This window comes from Numida meleagris, chromosome 1 (genome assembly GCF_002078875.1).
Source record: "Numida meleagris isolate 19003 breed g44 Domestic line chromosome 1, NumMel1.0, whole genome shotgun sequence".
Lineage (NCBI taxonomy): Eukaryota > Metazoa > Chordata > Aves > Galliformes > Numididae > Numida > Numida meleagris.
Window position 1 is genome coordinate 62,697,678 of NC_034409.1, and position 20,630 is coordinate 62,718,307.

The window sequence follows — 20,630 nt, forward strand, 5'->3', positions numbered from 1 at the left end:
TCTCACCTTCCACCGCCATCCTCTCCCGGAGTTCCTGTTGTAATCGACTCTGCCTGTCTTCCAGTTCTAGCTCCCGAGCGCTGGAAGGGAAACACACCGTAAATCCAAGTTCTGTGTGTATTTAAATGCTCTGTACAATTGCTCCATATCCATTCTCAATTTCTGCCCCCCTCTAGATATCTGCTATGCATTTTATCAATCTATTTTAGAACAACTTTAAAGATACCTAATGCATACAACTAGATTTTTCAAGATTAAATCGAAAACAGTGTGAAATACTGGGAACAAACAAAGCTGCAGTTGCTGTAAAATCATACCTTACCTCAACGTATCTCTGCTGCCTGCCACTCTAAAGACAAATTACTTAACAACTAAGGTCATGCCAGGCTGTTGCCATTTCAGATTCCAATGCAGACAACATCATGGGGCTTGTCTGACACAGGCACCGAAAACGACACCAAGTTCCCACACTGCTCAGGTCAGCTGCCATACTCAGAAACTAATTTAAGTGAATTTGCACCACAGAGACTAAGAAAGCTCCCAGATTTTTTACAGGAAAAAAAAAATCTATCATGTGAGCCCAAATGAGAAGCACTGGAGTCACACTATGGGCAGAGGGGCCGCATGACAAAGGTAACAGAATTAAGCAGTTTTGGCTACACTTAGAAGCCATTCGTTATTTCTTTGTCACTCAGTAACATGTGAACAGCATGTGTTTTAGAAGAAGGAGCTTGGGAAGGGCTCAGAACTGAACAAATATCCTTACTGCACATGTGCAAATACTTGGAACTTTCATTCCTTATTATTTCTTCTTCTTGCACTCTTCTGAAAGTTTGATCTGTATCTCAGTCAAGAATCAAACTGGAAGACTGCTGATCTTGAGGCATTATAGGGAAGACAGTACTGACAAATCTTGTACTGACTAATCTGCTATTTATAAAATAATCCCTCTTTTGAATTTTGTACATTGACTTACAAGATCATCAGTTCAGACTCATAGCGAACCAAGGCATTCTTCTCCTGCACCAGCTTGAACCACTCTTGCATCAGCTTGGGATCATCCTTCTTTCCCATGCCTGCAAAGAAGAAACTTGGTAAGTCTGAGGTAAAATACCACACCATCCTTACAAGCCCAAATGGCAAAAACATGAATGGGGCAAAATGTGCAAAGAAAGCCGAGCAAGATGCTGCCAGAGCACTCCCAAGCCGGGTCCATTCAGTTTGCCTACAGCACACAGAAGAGTGGAAGCCATCCCCAAAAGGATTCTCTTGTCTTTGGAGTCTGATTTATTATTATTTTTTTTTCTTTCAGATTTTCTTGTGATTGCTTGTTTCTTCCTCACATTTACTGCAGAAAGCCTACACTTCTGTATGTCACTCTTCCTTTCGTTAGAAGAGCATTATAGTTCCTCACGCCAGCTACTTAAGTGTATGCTCATCAGAAATAGATTCAATTGCCACTCTTATGTCTTTTACGCTTATTTTCTTCAACTGCACATCCTCAATCTTTTATTTTACTGATAGAAAGTAACACCTCATCCTTTCTTTTTTCAATAGCCAAATGAACGGTTTTTGACTGCTCCTCCTAGCTACATGCATCTGTCCACCTTGACGATCCCCTCTGCACAGTAAGCACAGAAGCTATTTCTACCGTATTGCACATCAGCACCGGAAGAGAGAACCCTCAGACACATTTGCTAATGTAAAAGTGGAAGCAAAAAAATCTTAGGCCATGGTATTTCTTGGTTGGTATTTCATTTATTTTAAAACCAACTCATAAATTTATGCAGTAGACCACTGATCAATCTCATATCTGTCAGGAGTTAAGTAGAATAAACTGCAGAATGCTGTTCCCAAAGCCTTTTGTTGATTTTTACCAAACACAAGAGCTTACCAGGAAAGCTCCTCCTGGCAGTCCCTTGTTTTTGGCCACTGAATTCACACTGAATTATCTGCAGATGAGTGCCTTGACTCTTACCCACCACCAGCAAGAACTCTGGCAACTCACCTACCTGAAATGGAAATGGAGGCCAGAGTGAGGCCTCAAATTGAGCCCCACAGCATTTCCTGGCAGCTGCATGTAAGCTAGGCATTCTAAAGTAACTAAAAGCCCTGTCTAAGTTTGTTATTAAGGGTACATACTATCTACACCAAGAGCAAAACCTATTAATTGGTCATTTTGATTCCAAAAATAATCATGCAGCAAGCTTGCTATTTAAACTCTGGGAAACACTACACAAATATCACATTAATGACTGTTAATGATCAGATCTATGACCTGCCTTCAACCTTCTGATCTCAGAGAACTGCTGCATTGGAGCAAAGTAAAGGCAGGCTTGCAATTCCTTTGAACTGCAGCTTAGTCTGAGAACACCTGCCTTTGAAAAATTGTCAGAGCAGACCCTTGGGAAATAGCAGACCCAGCCGTACCACCCTAAGAGCCTCCAGCTCTCTGGGCTTTATACCAGCGTGTTGCTCATTTCCAAGCATTCCTTTCTGAGCATCTCTGCACAATATGCCCGTGTGGCAGCAGGAGAGGGAGACGGTACATGCAGATGTCCAGTGCAGTGGCGCATGAAAGCACTGGGAAGTCTCCCTGTCCCTTCCAATGCCAGGACGTACAGAAAACAAATGCCTCTACAAAAAAGCCAAAAACACAGCGCTACTGACCTATGGAATATATTAAGTATTTTTAAACAGCCAATGAGCAGAGGAAGAATGGTAGGATTGGAGAGAGAGCACTGACAACTGATATGAGGGAGCACCATGGAAAGCAGAGTAAGTGGTTAGCAAAATTACACCATGAACACACAAACAGCCCCCTTCCCCCATGCCTTGGCAATGGAAACTCTATGGCAAACTCCATGTGGGACAGTTAAAGAACTCACTCAGCAAGATGGATGAGGGAAAAACTGGTCTAACTTAAGGTTTGTTTACTTTTAAAGTTCATGGATGTTTTGCAAATCAGTCCTTTAAAAAGACACAGTATTCCTTTAATCCATGTATATTAATTAAAAAGCAATTTAAGGAAGGAGCTTTTCTTCCCTTATCCCACCTTCCAAACATCTTTCAGGAGGAATGGAGAAACTGAAGCCACCAAATGAGAACTGAAACTTTTAAGTGTGATGTTACTGCTCCCACCACCGTTCCACCACGCCCACCATAGCACAGCTAGGACTAGCAAAAGGGATACTGTACCTTTAGTAACTTGCCATAGGCACACAAACCTGGTTACTACTGAGAAGGCTGGTTTGGGGAAGCAGCAAGAAAAGGCTGGGGACCCTGTGGTCAGTAGCTGACTAGTGCTGCTACGACAACCCAGCTGTGGTCAAGGAGAACAGGGAGCGTGTGAGGTTACATTACCTTCATGGGCACAGCAAGGGCAGAAGGAGAGAGGTCTACGACGTGGTGTCCCGCCATTGGGCTCAACTTCAATAGGACCAAACGAGGAAGAGGAAGAGGCAGGAGAGGAAAAGGAAGTTGGAAGTGGAACGGAAGAGAGGAAAGGGGTGAAATAAAAGACAAGCAAAGGACAAAAAGCGTAAGAGTGAGAAAGAAAGGAAACACAAGAAGAAAAGAAAAAATACAAGAAATGGAGAAGCCGAAACAAGGGAACAGTCTACAGATGAATAATGTCTCTAGCAAGCACAGATAACAGGTAAGAGGTAGGCTGAGTATCAGTGAACGCTTACTGAGCTGTACAATTACTAGACAGGAGGTTATTGCTGACTTTTTCCTAATGTAAATTTCCAGTGTCGTGGTCTTTAACTGAAAAGTTTGTGAACAAAATGTCAGGATGAGCAGAGATGAATATTCAACTCCTGCTGATAAATCTCAAATTTCAAGCAGAGTTACAAAAAGTCTCGCTTGCACGCATAAGACTCCAGCTATAAACAGCCAGCCCACAGCTTTATCAGGCCATGCTCTTATCACCGTGGCAGCATCCACTGATGAAAAAAGTATCCTTTTTAATGGAAAATAATTCCTTCAGATAGGGAACATCACAGGGAGAATCTGACTCATGTGGAACCCATCTGCCAGGATCTGCCACGTCAAGCGTAGTGAATATATGTACTTGGGTTGGACTGTAGTGCTTAGAGGAGAATCAGCTTTGACATGGATAAAAAAAATGATTCACATCAGTGTCTGGGGGGGATAATGATCAACTAAGGGCATTGCATAGATAAAATGGTAAATTTAAAGCTGTTCCTTGACATTCTCACTTCACAAAGCTTGCAAGTCCTGTTAGCATCAGTGACTTAATGAATATTTTCCATTATCACTGTCACCCAATGAAAGACAAACACTTCTCATCTCTACAGTGGTTCGGCTGCTTCAACGCTGAGAATTTGCTTTTCAGCTGTACATAACTTTGCAGAGATAAATAGCAGAAAATAACTAGTACCACTTTAATAGTTACAGGATAACACATGCACTAAGGAGGTGATGAGCCCAAAATATCAAAGCTAGCAAACTAGAACACTTGTTACTCTCAATGAAGAACTAGATTTATAAATGGGAAGCATTTCTGATTGGGAAAAGGCAAAAAGCTCCAGGAGAACAATATGGTAAGAGTAACTCATAACGTGGAGAAGCCAGCAGTTTGATACATATGGTTTGGAGACAGCTTTATGTAACTCTTATCTAGCAGCAAACTGGGAGAGCTTTAGAAGGGACCATCACAGAACTAGACCAGCACACGGAGGACGCACTGGAGTGAGAGGGAGAGCACATCAGCTTCAAAGCCTGTGTCTGAACAGCAAGGCTTTCTCAGACAGGAAGAAACCTCTGCACTGGGGGCAGGAAGGGGCAACGTTAGGAGAGGTTCCACAGTTGGCCATACGACAGTTACTGATAAAGCACTGTGCCAACATTAGTTGACAGTACCAGAACCTTAATTCTAGTTATTCAGTCTTCCAGCTTCTTCACTTGAAATGAAAAATGCTAGGGCTGCTTTTCCTATGATTGCCATTTCATAGATTTATGTTACAAAAGCAAAAACAAGTCACCAGAACACTGAAACATACAGGCTATCCACTGTGAAGAAGCTTCCACGGAAAGTAGAGCATGTAGTGCATTATGCCCATTACATTTTTTGTTTCACATCCTACATTATTCAACATTAATATTTCACCATATAATCTCTTACACTCTAATTGATGGTCTACCAGTTCTTTTGGGGGATCAGGAAATGGATATTTAACTATATGGAAGAATCCACTTCAATTTCTCAGGGTTTGAGATTTCATTCATAATTTTAGGGGGCAGGGTGATATTGCTGACTCAAACACAGCTACATTTCTAAATTTCAAACTATGAACTTACAGATTTGGTGAGGAATTCCCAATTTGCCATATTGGATCTGAAAATAAATACCTGGTATTGAAAATGCCATTCATCTCATTGCAACAAAGGCCACAAACTACTAACTTTTGTCATCAGTAAACAAAGGGTCACATCTAGGAAAAGATACCATCTTTGGTCTCCAGTAAAAAGCCATAGGTCCTACACAGCAGAAGACAATAGTGCAGACACTCCCTCACATCTTGTTTTCTTCCTTTGACCTTAGCTGTCTTTTTTTTTTTTTAACCAAAATATAATCCTTTACACTATTGCCTAAGAATAACATGTCCTTGAATCAAGTTACAAAGTCCGTATTATCTATTCTCCTGCTACTGAAAATTGCTCTTCATTAAGGTAATGGATACAACCTGCACTACACTAAGATATTTTCAAGTTTTTCCAGATGTAAATTATAGTTGTGTTAGTGAATACAGGTTTCTCCAGAGCAACCTTAACAATCGTGTAACAACTTCCATCTATCCATGATGACTAACAAACCTTTGAAGTGTTCCTATCTCCCGGAGGTCCTAAACAGCAAAGCAGAGTGAAGTGCAGCCTGAAACTTACCTCGTATCATTCTCTAAAGCTGTGAAAAATGCACCAATTATTATGCCCTAAAATGTGGCATAATCCAAACTCACAAGTATTGTAGAACATATAACATAGTAGAATTTTAAGTATATTTTTAAAACTTTCCCTAAGGTGACAGTTATGAAAACTACCTCCTAAACTTGCTAACACAAGTATCAATGCAGGTGGTTTCAGATGCTATAAGCAGACTGAAAGAGGAACTTTCTAATTTTAAGTGGAAAAATATTTTATTGTATTTTCTGAAAGGATAAAGATTTTTCAACGACAGTAACAAGTATTGAAGTGCATTCCATGTCACAAGTTTCACTATCCCTTCAGGTGAACTCTTTCAAGAAAAGGTCTCTTAAATGTTTCAGAAACAGAAAACCAGAAGAAAAGATCACTTGATGAATGGAAAAGGCATTACTAAAGTACATGGATACATTTCTAGATAGCGAATGTATCATCAGATCACTCATATTCCTGTCAAAGTTAATTTTAAAAAGGGAATCCACACTCCTGCCAACTACACAGCAAGAGTTCTCACTGTGTGCATTTATGTCTAAACACACTCCTGAGAAGAGCCCGAGCACCTCACTGAGTACTACAAAAAGTCTGCACTGTCTCATCTGCCTTGCCCTTCTCACTCATCCAATTACAATAGCTAAATCCTTATATGTCTTCTTATTTCCCCCAAAGCCATCAGTAAACCTACAGTAGATATCACAGCCTTCTCATTATTATTTAGAGAAATCACCTGCTCAGGAGCTCATTAAATTAAAAGCTTGATCATCACTGCAAGACAATTTTCCTGGTCACAGAGTCACGGATGGATGGAAAAAAACCCTCTTCTTTTCAAGCAAATTAAAAAACAAAAGCAAAAATAAAATAATGATGATTCTGTTAATGTGTCCCCCACCACAAAAAAAATACAGGCCTGGTCTGGCAGTACAGGTCTTTATCCACAGCACTATTAGCTATGTGCTGCCCTGTTGATGCCATTTGTTCCAAAGCTCAATGCTACAGGCCATCTTCTCCGTGGAATCTTCAAAGCAGAGGTCAGCAGCCCATAACTCAAGTAACAAAGATGGCAAGCAGAGGAATTCAGAAGGGTGCACAGGAAGATAGCCAGATATCATCAGTGATGTGACTGGAATTATCTTGCCTCTGCAAACAGCATTCCCCAGATCCTTCTGAGTTCACACACCCATGACAAGAAAGACCTTGTTTGCCACGGCACACTTGAGAGACTGCAGACTTTACTGAATCATAGAATCACCAAGGTTGGATAAGACCTCCAAGATCATCCAGTCCAACCACAAAGTGGTGGAAATTAGGAGCCAATCCAGAAATAAATGCCAGAGTTACTAAACCTCTCCAAAACAAGGAAGAGAAATTTTATAGCAACCATGAAGATACCCCTTCCTTTTCACTCTGTGTTGTTCTTTGTTGCACAAGCTACACCGGACTCTGGTCTTCTCCTCATTTTATTTTCCCGTTGTTTAAATATCAATGCTTAAGAATGGTTTTCTCCTGTTCTGCTGTAGCTATGTAACACTTCTTCATTATAAGAAGGACAGTAGTAAAAATGATCAACCGGGAAGAGGAAAGCATAGCACAAAGTTTAGGGTGACAGATACCGTTATCCTTAAGCTACAGCTCCCCATTCTGTGTTTGCAGAAATCCTACAGCATGAAACTGTAATGATTTCTGAGAATTGGTGAGTCACCGCAAATCACAATTACTTCAGCGGATGTACCACAGACCAAATGGGATCACATTCTTTGCAAAATTTGCATCCACAAGGCTTCAAGTTCTGTATGGCTATTTGTGAACTAGCCAGGGCAGTTCAGAAATCAGCATATGGCAACACTGCGTAGGAAATCCAGCTCTGAGGCTAATTTCCGTTCTCATGCACCACTATGCTAGCACTTGGCCATATGAGCCAAGAGCATGACACTTCACAAATTCTACTAACAATTCCCATGTGCCACTTAAAAAGATGAAGAACTCCAATTTTATCTCAGTACCTATAATAAAGATCAGTTCAATAGAGATCAGACAAACTGTGGTAGTAACAGGAAATATAAGCCTTCCCATCTTTCAAAAATCATTTATGGAAAGAAACTGAAGTGCTGAAAAGCATTTAGTGAAATTGTTGTAAAAGAGCACGAATACCGAAAGCCACCTCTTGCAGAGTAACAGCCACACAATTGTAGGCATTATAGAATTGAGGGAAAGGATTCTGACAACTATCCTCTAAGTACGTCGCTCAAGGTGTCTGACAGCAGTTTACAAAAACTGTGCTGATAAGAATGTGCTGTAAAATACAGTCACTCTAAGAAACCTGGGCAAAACTCATGGACCACTGCATTGCCATGCAAACTGAATACCATCTTTATTTAACCAGCAGAAGGGAGTAGGGAAAAAAAAATAAGGTGGGGAGGCTAAAGAAACATGGAAAAGCAATAGCTGGAGCAGAACATATAAATGACTGCACAGAAGTCTTCTGCATCCTACTAGACCTCGAGGCTCTTCAAAATGCACAGGCCCACGCCGGCCCTGCTTTGTTTTTGTGTGCACCTGTGAGCGGTGTGCAGAAAGAAGCAGGTAAATGATAACTGTTTGCTTACAGCACCTAACAAGTGCTCTCATCACACCTAACAAGTTCTGCTTATCAGATGTTATTTCCTGCAAAGAAAACACATTACAGATTTGCTTCAGTGACAAAAGCAGTTGCAGACTGAGAAAGTAACGTTATCTTACAACTCCAACCCTCCTGCAGGAGAGCTGTGTTTGCCAACCACAGGAATTAGGACTGTTCCCACCTAAGTATATCAGACTCTGGCCCTGCAGAATTACATCTGTGGGTCTTTAAAGAACGTAGTCAGCCTAGTATTTAAATAAGCTAACAAAAAGCGAATTCTGGGACAGTATACTTTAAACAAAGTATGAAGAATTTTTAAAAACACTATTTCTCTTTTTTTCCTGTTTACCCGATGTTCAGTAGAACCTTGTCAAGAAAGAACAAATGTTTGAAATTGGCACTATCAAACATACCAGCCTTCTTCCTGACTCCAGCTGAGAGGAAAGCACGACTGGAGTGTGGGGCTGCTCCCTCAGTGATTCCCTGCTGGGTGCAAGGAAAATGAAGCCATCCATTTGAACACAGAGGGAACAACAAAGCTGTCTTCCAGAGGCAGACAAGGAGCTAAACTGGGACAAGCAACTGGTGGGAAAGGAAGATCTCAGGCTGAGACTAACTGGGCAAGGAGACTAAGAATGCTACCTGCTAAAGGAGAAGAGGCAGAGAGGAGAAGGGAAAATAGGTAAGGGGTGAAAGAAGACAGATCCAAGAAGATATGGCCTAGGACTGTCCAGAGAAAGAATAATGAGTAGAAAAGGGAGAAAAACTCAAAAATTTTGTGAGAAAGCCATTGGTAGGGGTTGAATCTGGTGGCCTGAGTCAGTGGGAACACCAAAAGACCAGGAACATGTAGTGGGAAAGAACAGGAGGTCTGAAGGGTAAATATTAGGATTTCTTCGTTGGAGAGATAGGGATTAAAATTAAATGCCTGAGAAGCAGAGACAAACTGAGAATGAAAATGGAAGTGGTGTAAGGAGCTCTGGATGGAAAAAGACAGGATTAGGACAAGGATTGTCTGGAATGTGAGTAAAATGGACAGACTGTGCATCTACCAGAGTAGAGTATCCTTCCAGTGCCTGGCTCAGAATCCATGTTTTCAAGACTCACCATTCCACAGCTGCCAGCAAACACCTGTGAAATCCACTGACCACATCCCATTTCCTCTCCATGAGGATCTACAGAGATGACAACCTAGTGTTGCTATCAGTTACTCCATAAGGGCAAGTGGCAGAGTTTTCTGCAGCAGATCTAAAGGTTATAAATCTGTTGATAAATCAACATAATACACAATCTCATTTTCAATTGATTTAGCCACTTCTGTAACGTTCTTCCAACATAGCTGCATATACAATATACACAGGAAAAATTACTCAGAATTGAAATGTGACCATCTGTAGTATGAAATGAAACATCTGCTTTACAGCAACAGTACATGATATTTTTGAACAGGAAGAGAGGATTATGACATCTGAGTAGAGCAACATGGGTAGCCGGGATAGCGATCTGTAGTCCTGTAAACTGGAACTTGACCAGGAGATCAAGAGTTACCACACCTTGCAGAGAAGTTGTTGTTGTATAGCCTGCAACCACTAAATGAAATGTAACTCTCATTAGTATAAAGAAAGTCCAGATTAATACCCTAATCATTTGAAAATAATTACCAACTTACAGATTACTTCGCAAAGTATTTGTGAAACTTTGCTTATCGTTCTTCTCACAGCATGACTCAGAGCTGTGCCTGTGCCTCAGAGACACAAATTACCCGGAGAATAATTAAGACACAATGCTATCCTCGTGCTTGCGGTGCTCTGCAGGACCACGCAGCCCCCCGGGGTTTAACAGCACTCCACCCAGATGCAGCAGCCTGCACAGACACATTACTTGAGAGCTGAGCTCTAAATCAGCCACTGAATAGTGACAAGTATCAGCAGAGCAATGTATCCCCTCTGGCAAAAGTGTTCTGGCAGCCCTCAAAGCAAACAAAAAGCAAATTAAAGAGGCAACAAAACTAAATTATAAAGCCACATACTCAGCAGGCTCTATTGGCTCGATGCATTTAAAGGGATACTGCCCAATGCTTTTTTTTTTTTTTTAAAGCTTCTTTAGGAAAAGGTATTTTGGAGATGAGCAGAATGATATGTTTTAAAGCGTGACAGCCTTTTTTTTTTTTTTTTTAAATATCAACATTGTCTCTAACTGCTTGGAGTCCAAATGACTAAGTCACCATATAAATAAAAGCAGCTTGTAACAGAAGCCCAGAAATGACCACTCTAGAGTGACAGTTTCAGCTCAGAGAAACGGAAAAAGCAAAAAAAATATGAAAAGTAAATTAAGGGTTTTTTTATTTGAGATTTTCTGCAACACGGTAATTTTTAAGTGACAGTGTCCCTTTAAGTAAAGATTATTCTGCTTTTCTTAAAGCCACCATCATTGATTTTGATGGGACTGCTGTCTCTAAAGAGGCATTGGGAGGAGAAGGATGGGGAGGAGGGAGAGGTCTAGTGGAAATAGCATTAGATGGGGAAAAGGATCTGTTAGGTGTAATTCAGCATCAACCCTTTTACAGCTCCCATTTCATGTTCACGTGGGTCTGGGCACACCTAGGAAGAGGATTTCAAAGCCTCTATGCAGAAGATACCTCAGGAAAGAATGCCGGAGGGACTGAGCAGTGTAAGAAGCACAGTGTTTGTGGAGGACTATCTCACCAAAATTACCACCGGGGCCCAACTGGGCAACAAATCAAGTCTAATAAGAATAAAAAAAAGTCTTCCATTTTGAAACTTGATTCCAGCTGGCTTTTCTTAAATAACAAGGCAATTTGGAGTAAATCCCTACAAAGAGCTACAAACCGGTATTTTGTAGGTTAGCCTTCCCTTGGAGGAGGAGAAAAAATGAGAATTAAAAGCTTGGGCATGATTACATCTGAAGGTGCTAATGCAGAAAACAGTGAAACCAGAGGGGAGACCTCCAGGGATCTTTCTTGGATCAGGCCTGGGGCATGTGGACCCTCCATCTTGCTGAGCTGGATGGAGTGCAGTCCCTCAACAAAAGCACAGTTTGATTAAGCAACTTCATATTCTGACGACAAATGAAACGAGAGACTCTCAGATGGCAAAGCAACCTAGCAGGGTTTGCCTTCCCTTGGATCCACTGACAGATTTGTTCACTTTGGAAGAATAGATTTACATTAACTAAATGAATAAAGGAAATTTTAATTTTCAAGAGGGACAAATGTTAAACAAGCACCATTTACAAAGCAGAAATTATCCGCCTACTACAGGATTCAGGAAGGAGCATTAAGGAAATGGAGAACCACAGTGCAGATTGATGACCACATAATAATTGTAAAGTGAGGAAAAAAAGAGCTAAAATTAACCTTAATTAAAGAAATGGAGAATCACAGTGCAGAGTGACAATCACATTATAATCATCAAGCAAGGAAAAAAAGAGCTAAACACTCATATGTTTGTCACTTAAATGAGATACAAAATAAAATAACATAGCAAGAAGCTTAGTAGCTGTGTAATGATGCAAACGGAGGTGACAGCAGGTTGAACCAAAACCGACTGCAACTCTACTTTAGATTCTCTTCCTAGCCCTACAGTAAGACAAACCAAAAAATAAGAAATATCTGTCATCTACCACTGTTTCAGAGTCTCTAGAGGAAGCATTTCTTGCGAGCTCATCAAAATACTCTCTGAAAGGAGCAAACGAGCCTCAGAAGGAGAAAAGGGAGGCAAAGGCATAACTAATCCTTTAGAGTGCTGTAGCTCTTGGGAGTTGGTCAGATCTGCCATCCCCTTTGCATTAATATATTTTCCTGAAGAAGATTAGGACGGTAGAACTGGACTTTACAAAGGAGAAACAAAAGTCAGAATGGCCCTCCACTTCTAGCAGGGAAGGTGGCTGGAGCGAAAACTGTAAATAAATTCTGAAAAAATTATCACTGTAGAAAATACAAGAGGGAGCTTTACACGTGGTGGAGTATGCCAGGATTTCCTCTTCCTGAGCTGCAAAAGGGGTTCTGCCAGTCATGTGCAAGGACTGTTTCTTCTTGATTGTGAGCCAAGGATGGGAGAAGTAGGTGAAGGGAGGGGTGGGAAGGAATGTCAGCAGGGTTAGTGTCAGCAGGAGGTTCAGCTATACATACCACCCAGATGCAAGTCGATGAGGTCACTGTAATAAGACTCTCCCCAATAGTCTATAACAAGGAATCGGTGAAGACAGAGTTATTGAGTCAGATACCCACCCTTGCCCCACACAACCAAAGCAATCTATGAGAAAAAAGACATACAGACAGACAGAAACAAAAAAGACAGAACAACGAGAAACATGCATCTATGTACGTTTGCACATGTATATAATACATATAAAATTGTGTCTCTGTTTATATACATATATGTACACGCGCACATGTATGTATCACAAAAATATATTGGGAAGATGAGGAGAAAATTCCCAGCAGGCAGGCACGGATATCCATGGGGAAAAAAATCAAGAAGTTTACACATAGACACTTCGCTCTCTCAGTCTGCACCAGCACTTGATGCTGATGTCTTTCCTGTTCCTGCTGAGAAAAGCAGAGCTATTCTTGTTGTTTTCATAATTGTTTAGGTCAGCTGCAAGAAAGGGATAAGGACTGACTTCTTGGAGGTGAGTGTGTGGAGGATGTGTACGTACAGAACACGAGTGAAAGGCACTGACTAAGCGCTGACACAAATGGCAAACACAGAAGTGTGGCAAAAAGGGTTTCTGCTAATGCAAGTACCTACGTGAGAGAAGAACAGAGGAGGGTGTGAAACAGAGACATGCCTGTCCACAGCTGCTAGAGTCAGGTACACTGTGAGTCTAGCACTGTATAATTATTCTTTGAGGAAGAGACATGGGAGTACTGAGAGCACTGTTTCTCACTGCATATGATTCATTTCATGTCAAGAGGTTGCTCTTAAATTTTTCAGTATCAATCTGTCAGTACAAGGCATCTTAAAAATGACTATCAAAGTTTGTGCTAAAGGAGAACAAGGGAGAAGAAGAAAAAGGTTCAAGAAATTTCCAAGTTGAAAAAGGTTCAAGAAATTTCCAAGTTGAAAAAGGTTCAAGAAATTTCCAAGTTGACATATTTTTCAAGGTAATAATTGAAAAGTCGTAATAATGTCCAGACAGGCGAATGCAAAGCAGCGTTACATTAATAGTGATCCCATTCCAGCTGTCTCGTGGGATGCTGTAAAAAAATGGGATAATTCTGCCCCGAGATTATCTTACTTGACCTTGGCAGTGAAATGCCATGATGCAAAAGAAAATTTAAAAAAAAAAAAGAAAAGAAAAAACAGACAACAAAAGCTTGGCCCACCTTGCATATGACAAACTTGTCACGTTAAAGAGAGCTTCCATTTCAGATCATTCATTCTTACTATAAAAGCGACTGCCAAAGGGTGAGATCTTCAAAGATATTAAGAGAGAACCAATTAAGGCAATTGGGTAATAGTGAGACTATTTTCAGAATCAGAAATGAAATGTTAGGTTGAGCATTCACAGCTTTTTAAGGAACAGAAGCCCAGCTGCACATTCCCTGAGGCTGAGCCAATTTAGAAAAAAAGAAAAGTTATACAGAAAGGTGCAATTATTTTGTCAAAATTGAAGTTGACAGTGACGTGCTAGTATCATCATACAGAATATTTCAGCCTGACAACAATCAGATAAGGACTGACATTCCTGGAAATAGTACCAAACTGCTTGCACTATTGCTAGGATCTAAATTAACTGTAATCTCCCAGGGCGCTGCTGTGAAAAAGTATTAACTATTCTGCTTCGTATAAACCACCTACTAAGGTTGAAACAAAATGGATGGAAAATAAAAGCAAGATTATTCTCAGTAAACAAATCCTTACCCAGAGTATCTTTTTTGTTCTCACCAGCCTAACTGAAAGATACGCTTCTGTAAAGATGGGAAAAGGTCCAGAGGTCAGAGACATGAACAATTAAAGTTAATGAAAGACCTCTAACCAAAGAAAAATTGAAAGAGGACTAACAGAGAACATGCTGAAAGATAAGAGGCCTTGAAAAGTAGCTCAGACGGCCTTGTCTATTTCTTTCTACAAAAGAAAAAGAGTCATTACGAAATACAAAATTATATTTCTTCTGTCAGGATGTTCCAATATCTAAGACTAGGAAACTACTACAAATACTTCCAAAACTTCCTATTTAAATGTGTAGTCAGTGAGGGATTTGTTCTCTCCCTACAGGGAGGGAAGCTGAATAAGCCACTCATTACAGAGCCCAGTATCATCTCCAGGTTAATAATGGTGGCTCTCTATGGGACAGCATTTACTTTGACCCTGTCTTGCAATCCTTCTCTGTTTATGAGGATGGAGTATGTGCATAGGAGGCATACTTCCCACCCTCCCCTTTCTTCCACTTTTATACAAGCTTATTAAAAGGATTTTTTTTTCCCAGATGATGACAACATTAACTTTCCTGTTTTGTTTAACTTTTGTTTACAGAGTTTCATTGGGGAAAAACTTATCAGAGACAAGAGCATGACACCACATCTTCACACATTGGCACTGCTGAATGCAGTGGTCATTGTTAGGTCAATATCCGGACAATGCAGATGAGAAGAAAATTATGCTGCCCTCCTGAATAATTAATGGTATAGGATGCAGAAATTAATTGCACTTAACAGGATGTGATGTCGCAGACTTTAAACAATAATAAGAATATTTTGTTATTTTATTGCAAACATATGTAAAATATATAAGCAAGAGTGCCTAGTGAGGTAAAGGACAGAGTTTATTTTTAATCTTCAGATAAAAAAGGCTATGCTTTATACCTACGTATATATATGTTGCTTTTTTTCCCCCCATCATAATGCGTTTTTTGTTAATCCCAGGAAATAGCTGGAGAATTGGAGCTTGTGAATTCTTTATGATGGAGTTAAGCTTCTGTAATCAACAGTAAAAAGCACACCTTACAGGCTTCCCAAAGAAAAGAGGTTCATTTCGCAAAGAGTGACCTACAGTTTCATAATTTCACTAGGAAATCCACAAATGTACAAGCTCATCTAAGATTGCTTCCATTTTGGGAGAGCTGTGAGTAACATGTTATGCAAGGGTTTAAGTCTGCAGCCTTCCATACAAAATACCAACTCTTCCTCTTTGTCTGGACAATTTTTTGGCATTTTGAAAAATGTTCTCTCAGCTGCTAAGATTTCCCACTTGTGCTGACACGTCTTACAGGAATGTCATTTAGCAGCTGACTATTCAAGACAGACTTCCAGATGTAGAAGAAAAAGAAAAAGAGGAATTAGAGTTAAGAAGTGGTGTTAGTAAGTGCAGTAACTGGCAGGCCAGCAAATAGAGTGGGGCTACACAGAAATACACTGCATAAGGAAGGTGGCACCACCACAGAGAAAGAGTTTTTACACAAGGGTACTTCTTGAACCCACATATTAAAAACCCAGTCAGATCACAACACCACTCAAGTCATCAAGACTGTTTACCACACTTGTAGAACTTAATTGCTTTGGTAACCATTCAGACCTGCTCTTTTAGCATTCCTTCATGGAGCATCGAACACAACTAAGCTTGGTGAAGTAGCTGGCGAGAAGCCTCAACAGACTTTTCCTCTGCTTAATCTTATACCATCTTCACAGGCACAGTCACTCCTAAGTCCAAGCAACAAGCCAAATCATTTTTCCAACCTGTTCCACTGTTACCATTTCTGATCTCTGGTCCTTGTAATTAGGTACATAATCCTGGGCATAATCCTGTCAGATATATGCACACTGCATTTGCCTGCTGGATATTTGACTCCGTGCAATTAAGGACTCATTTTTTTCCAGATCATTACACTACTATCAGCATTACCTCAACCAAGTACTCCTCCACTCATGTTTTGCCAGATCAAGTGAAACTCATTTAGTTTAATTTCAAGTACAAATTGCATTCATTTAACAGCTTGACATGGATACCTTTCAGTACATGTTTGTATTTCTGCTCTGCACAACTTTGTCAGGAGCAACCAGTGTGCTGGGCTGTGCAGTGAGGAAGATGTTCTGTGATGGTCCCTTGTAAGGACACTACCTTGATAATCCAACACAATAAAGAAAGCGGACACAAATTCACAGTTACTTTCTTCATGTACAAATGGGGTTCTTCTACTGTGATAGCTGTGAATTGCAGCTAGGAAACCCCCGCAATTTTCTAGCTGTAAAATCCAATAATATGCAGAAACAGTCATACATCCATTATTAGTAATTGGAGGATTACTTCCTGAGTCTCAGGCAAAGACAAGCAAACTAAGTCTCTGCCATCAGAAAGGTCCAAGGATTAGAGGAAATACAGGAACAACAAGGCCTCAGAAAGAGAAGAAAAGGGGTAACGGATTCATATTGGATTCTAATTCTAGGCTACAATAGTCCAATTGCTTCTAAAATCCAAGCAGCTATGGACTACTGCACAAGCATTTGATTAAAAAAAAAAAAAAAACACCAAACATTAAAAATCAAACCAAGCTCTGCTGGATACCTGCTTCTCCCCGAAGTGCCTTCTCCACAGCAACCCCTCTCTCCTCTAGTTGTCTCTGCTTCTCTTCCACTTGTTCAAGCTGCCGCTGGATGATCTGTTGAGAAAATAAATGAGCTTCTCAACAGCAATTCTCCTGTTCTGTCTGCAGCACATATCCAGCACCAAGTGACTTCAGTCAAATTAGCCTTTTGAAAACCAGGTATTTGCATCCAGCAACACACTGCCTTTAAAGTGGTCCCTTACAGTGAGGACACCCCCCATCTCTGCATCCTAGCCATCTCATTTTACAGACACCTGGATACTCACTTATTTGTTACAACTGAAATACCCCTCCTAAACACTAAGTGAAAGATGTTGCCATTCAGTTAGCTGATCCTCTTCCTTGAGTTTTAAACAAATCCCATCTCCTATAAACAGTGCCAACAGACTCTCTTGTGATTTAAAGTTTACTGGTAACACTTCACCCACCAGCATAATCTAGTAAAGCAGTCATTGACATTATCTGACTACAGCTCTTCCATTCAGTGAATGGTACCATACTCATCTCCAGGTAGGAAGGTGTTATGCTCTCATTTGTCATTTTTCTTGCTGTAAAACTACCTTGACAGGTTCCAACAATTTCTTCCCATGCGTGGGAGATTGCACCAAATTTGACAGAGGAAGTAGGAGCAGAGAACTAAAGGGAAACTAAAGGGAAATGTAGAACTAAAGGGAAATTCTGGCTCTGGCTCCTCTTCTGACAAACCCAGTGGAATATCAGGATCGTGGTGCCTTTGGATAGGGTTTCCTGCCATAACAAGAAGACTGCGAGACACTACCTGAGCTCTATGTAACCTCTTGAGTTCTTCTTGCTTGGCTTGTCTGCGTGCAGCCTTCTGTACTCGTCGAGTCAGCTTAGCGTTCAGTTCCTCTTCTGTGTAGGCCCTCTGGAGGAAGGAAGAACAGCAGACTTTATTTCCATGCCCAAAGCTATGGGGGGAGGGGAAATCGTTTCTTTTCCAAAACCGCAGAAGGGAGGTGATCTGTCTTTGTCATAGCTGTGTCACAAGTCAAGCTTCTGTAGGCAGAGGTGTTCACGGTGCAGTGAGCAACAATTTCAAGGTCAAATCAGGAGTGAAGAAGCACATAAGCCAATTGCAAAGCTGTGATTTTATATGATGTCCCATTTCAGTCTTCGATTGCTATCTGGAACCTCTCCACCATGATCAAATCCATTTTTAATCTATTTCTCAACAGATTTAACCAAATGGACTTAGTTGAATCAATGAGTACCATATAAGAGGGTCACCTGGATTTCGTTTTAGAAGATAAAGACATGTCTACATGAACAGTTACAGCAGTATAAACTAAGATATTAATATAGACTGGTGTAGTTATATTGGTATTCTGCTCTCTTCATAGAAATCATTTTATTCTGGATCAAGAACATCTGTATTTGTTATACTGAAATAACTGATAATGACTACCTGTGTAAATTTGTGCAATTTTTCTGTGAATCGAGAAGGCAAAAAGACATTTGAAAGGAGAATGATGTTCTGGTGTGAGAGGGTAAATCCCATCTCAAGAACAATGCCACAAAACTGTCTGATATAAAACAGAGCAACCGACACCTTAACTCAAACTAGAATATTACAGCACCAGAAGAAATCCAGAATGAGAAAGGCTACGTTTATAGAGATAGAAAGATATTTCCTCCTTTTCTCCCAAGCAAACTAGTTTTAAAAACATCTAAAACCAAATTTTTTATTGTACTGAAATGCCGTTCAGTATCTTTTCAGGTATACTAGTTGGTTTGTTGTAATCTAGGTGTGCTTCCTCTCATTGACTTCGAGAGTGTCAAAGAAACTTCACAATTGGATTACATGAACTACAGTGAAGAGAAGAAATCTCTTCCCACATACATGCATGGAGCCTTTATGGGACAGCTGGACACACGTATCTTCCACTTCTGGAAATACCTTCTGCATTGATAGTCAAATTTAAGGACAAAACATTAATGCAGGCCACCCTGAAATTTCCTTTATCTACTTATTGTACTGCCATGCTGATCACACTATCTGTTTTACTGTTCTCAGTGAGCAGAGGTTTATAAGGTCGGACCATAGGTCTACTAAAAATTCCTCAGATAGGTCATCAGCAAGCACCATTATTAAAGCCCCAAGAAGTTAATACCTTGCTGGAAAGTCAGAGACGGCATGACTGTCCTATCCCACTTAATGCTGTTGTGACTGTCAAGATAGGACAATAATGATTTCAGAAAGCAGCAGTATTTCTAAAACAGAAATGCAACTTCGGCCTTGATTTTAGCTCGATATAGAATTTCACTGAGATTTCAGAGAACCCAAAGATTTTGAACAACAGTTTTGAAGGAAGGTGTGACAATTCACTTCAACTCACGTTCTAAGTATATAAAAAAAGAATACACAAATGTATTTAACTCCCTACCAACCCCATTTGTTCTGAAGCTCAAAGATTATCCACGTCACTGTACAGTGGTGCACTGCTGGGCACTGATAGTTGCATGCATTCTAACACAACAGACAATTTAGAGCTCAATGCGTTTTTGGCAGACAACCTCTACATAGATTTTGCTGCCCATGTCTGCTAACATCTCACGCATGCACAGTCAATGTTTGTGATGTTAGTGTACATGTGATGGACAGCTACGGATTCAATGGGTTAATATAGGGATATACATGCAACAATGGCCAACTACTGGGAATGGAGACACTACCTTTGACGAATATGATCTCTTGAATGCCAAGGCGTGTGGTACATAAATCGACTTTAAAGGGGGAATGGTAAAGGAAAAAAATAAAAATAAAAAACATACAAAATGAAGCAAAATCAGTTCAACATTGAAAAGAGATGCATAGTAAAAAAAAAACAAAGCTGTTTTTAAATGCAACACAGAATTGTGCAAATGCTGAACATGGCCCAGTCTGATTAAGCACAATGGAACTGTTGTGCACAAAATCAAGTTTCTAGAACTCTCCTGAAGGCAGTTAGCTTTAGCAGCCTCTTTCAAGATGCAGTCAGCCTGGAAATAATAGTTTTTTTTCTAGAGGAATTCTTTGGCCTTTATCCACCAATGGATTTAATATCCACTGGGGCAGTAAGCATGCATACACATACAAGATTTTGGCTTACAATCTGGAATAATGGGTTGTTTGCTGGGGCATGTTTGGTCTGAACTTGCTTAGCCAATCACATATTGCTCTGTCACACAACTCTCCATTTACACACTGCTTTACAATCTTTCATGGAGGCTGTGTACATTTCATGGCTATAAGTAATTTCTACTTCATAATCATTCGCATTTAAATAACATCATAATTTTCCTTGCTACTTTGTGACTGGAGAAACACCAGATGGGCTCAGAGTGGGTTATATGTCATCTCCTTGTTTAAAAAGAGAACCTCCAGATAATCTGAGGAGCTAAAATTATAAGAAGAGAAAAAAAGATAAAGGATGAGATGGAGAGAGGGCGGGAGACGAGGAGAGAGGGCGGGAGACGAGGAGAGAGGGCGGGAGACGAGGAGAGA

The 20,630-nt window shown here is 40.4% G+C and overlaps 1 protein-coding gene and 1 long non-coding RNA gene across 17 annotated transcripts in view; one reads left to right on the forward strand and one right to left on the reverse strand.

The window, feature by feature from the left end:
* LOC110395660 overlaps positions 1-3,113 on the forward strand; it is a 10,601-nt gene extending 7,488 nt beyond the window's left edge. Inside the window, exon 3 of the long non-coding RNA XR_002436561.1 lies at positions 1,558-3,113. This is a non-coding gene — a long non-coding RNA (uncharacterized LOC110395660). The remainder of the gene's footprint in view (positions 1-1,557) is intronic.
* MICAL3 (microtubule associated monooxygenase, calponin and LIM domain containing 3) overlaps positions 1-20,630 on the reverse strand; it is a 154,423-nt gene that overhangs the window by 5,066 nt on the left and 128,727 nt on the right. For 12 of the 16 annotated variants that reach the window (XM_021390217.1, XM_021390178.1, XM_021390170.1 and 9 more), the window contains 6 exons: positions 19,820-19,870; positions 17,904-18,011; positions 17,086-17,179; positions 12,711-12,761; positions 977-1,076; positions 7-80 (listed from right to left, as the gene is read on the reverse strand). In XM_021390217.1, coding sequence (XP_021245892.1) covers positions 7-80; positions 977-1,076; positions 12,711-12,761; positions 17,086-17,179; positions 17,904-18,011; positions 19,820-19,870 — 478 coding nt within the window. The remainder of the gene's footprint in view (positions 1-6; positions 81-976; positions 1,077-12,710; positions 12,762-17,085; positions 17,180-17,903; positions 18,012-19,819; positions 19,871-20,630) is intronic. The other 4 variants (XM_021390224.1, XM_021390260.1, XM_021390197.1 and 1 more) reach the window with 3 other exon arrangements.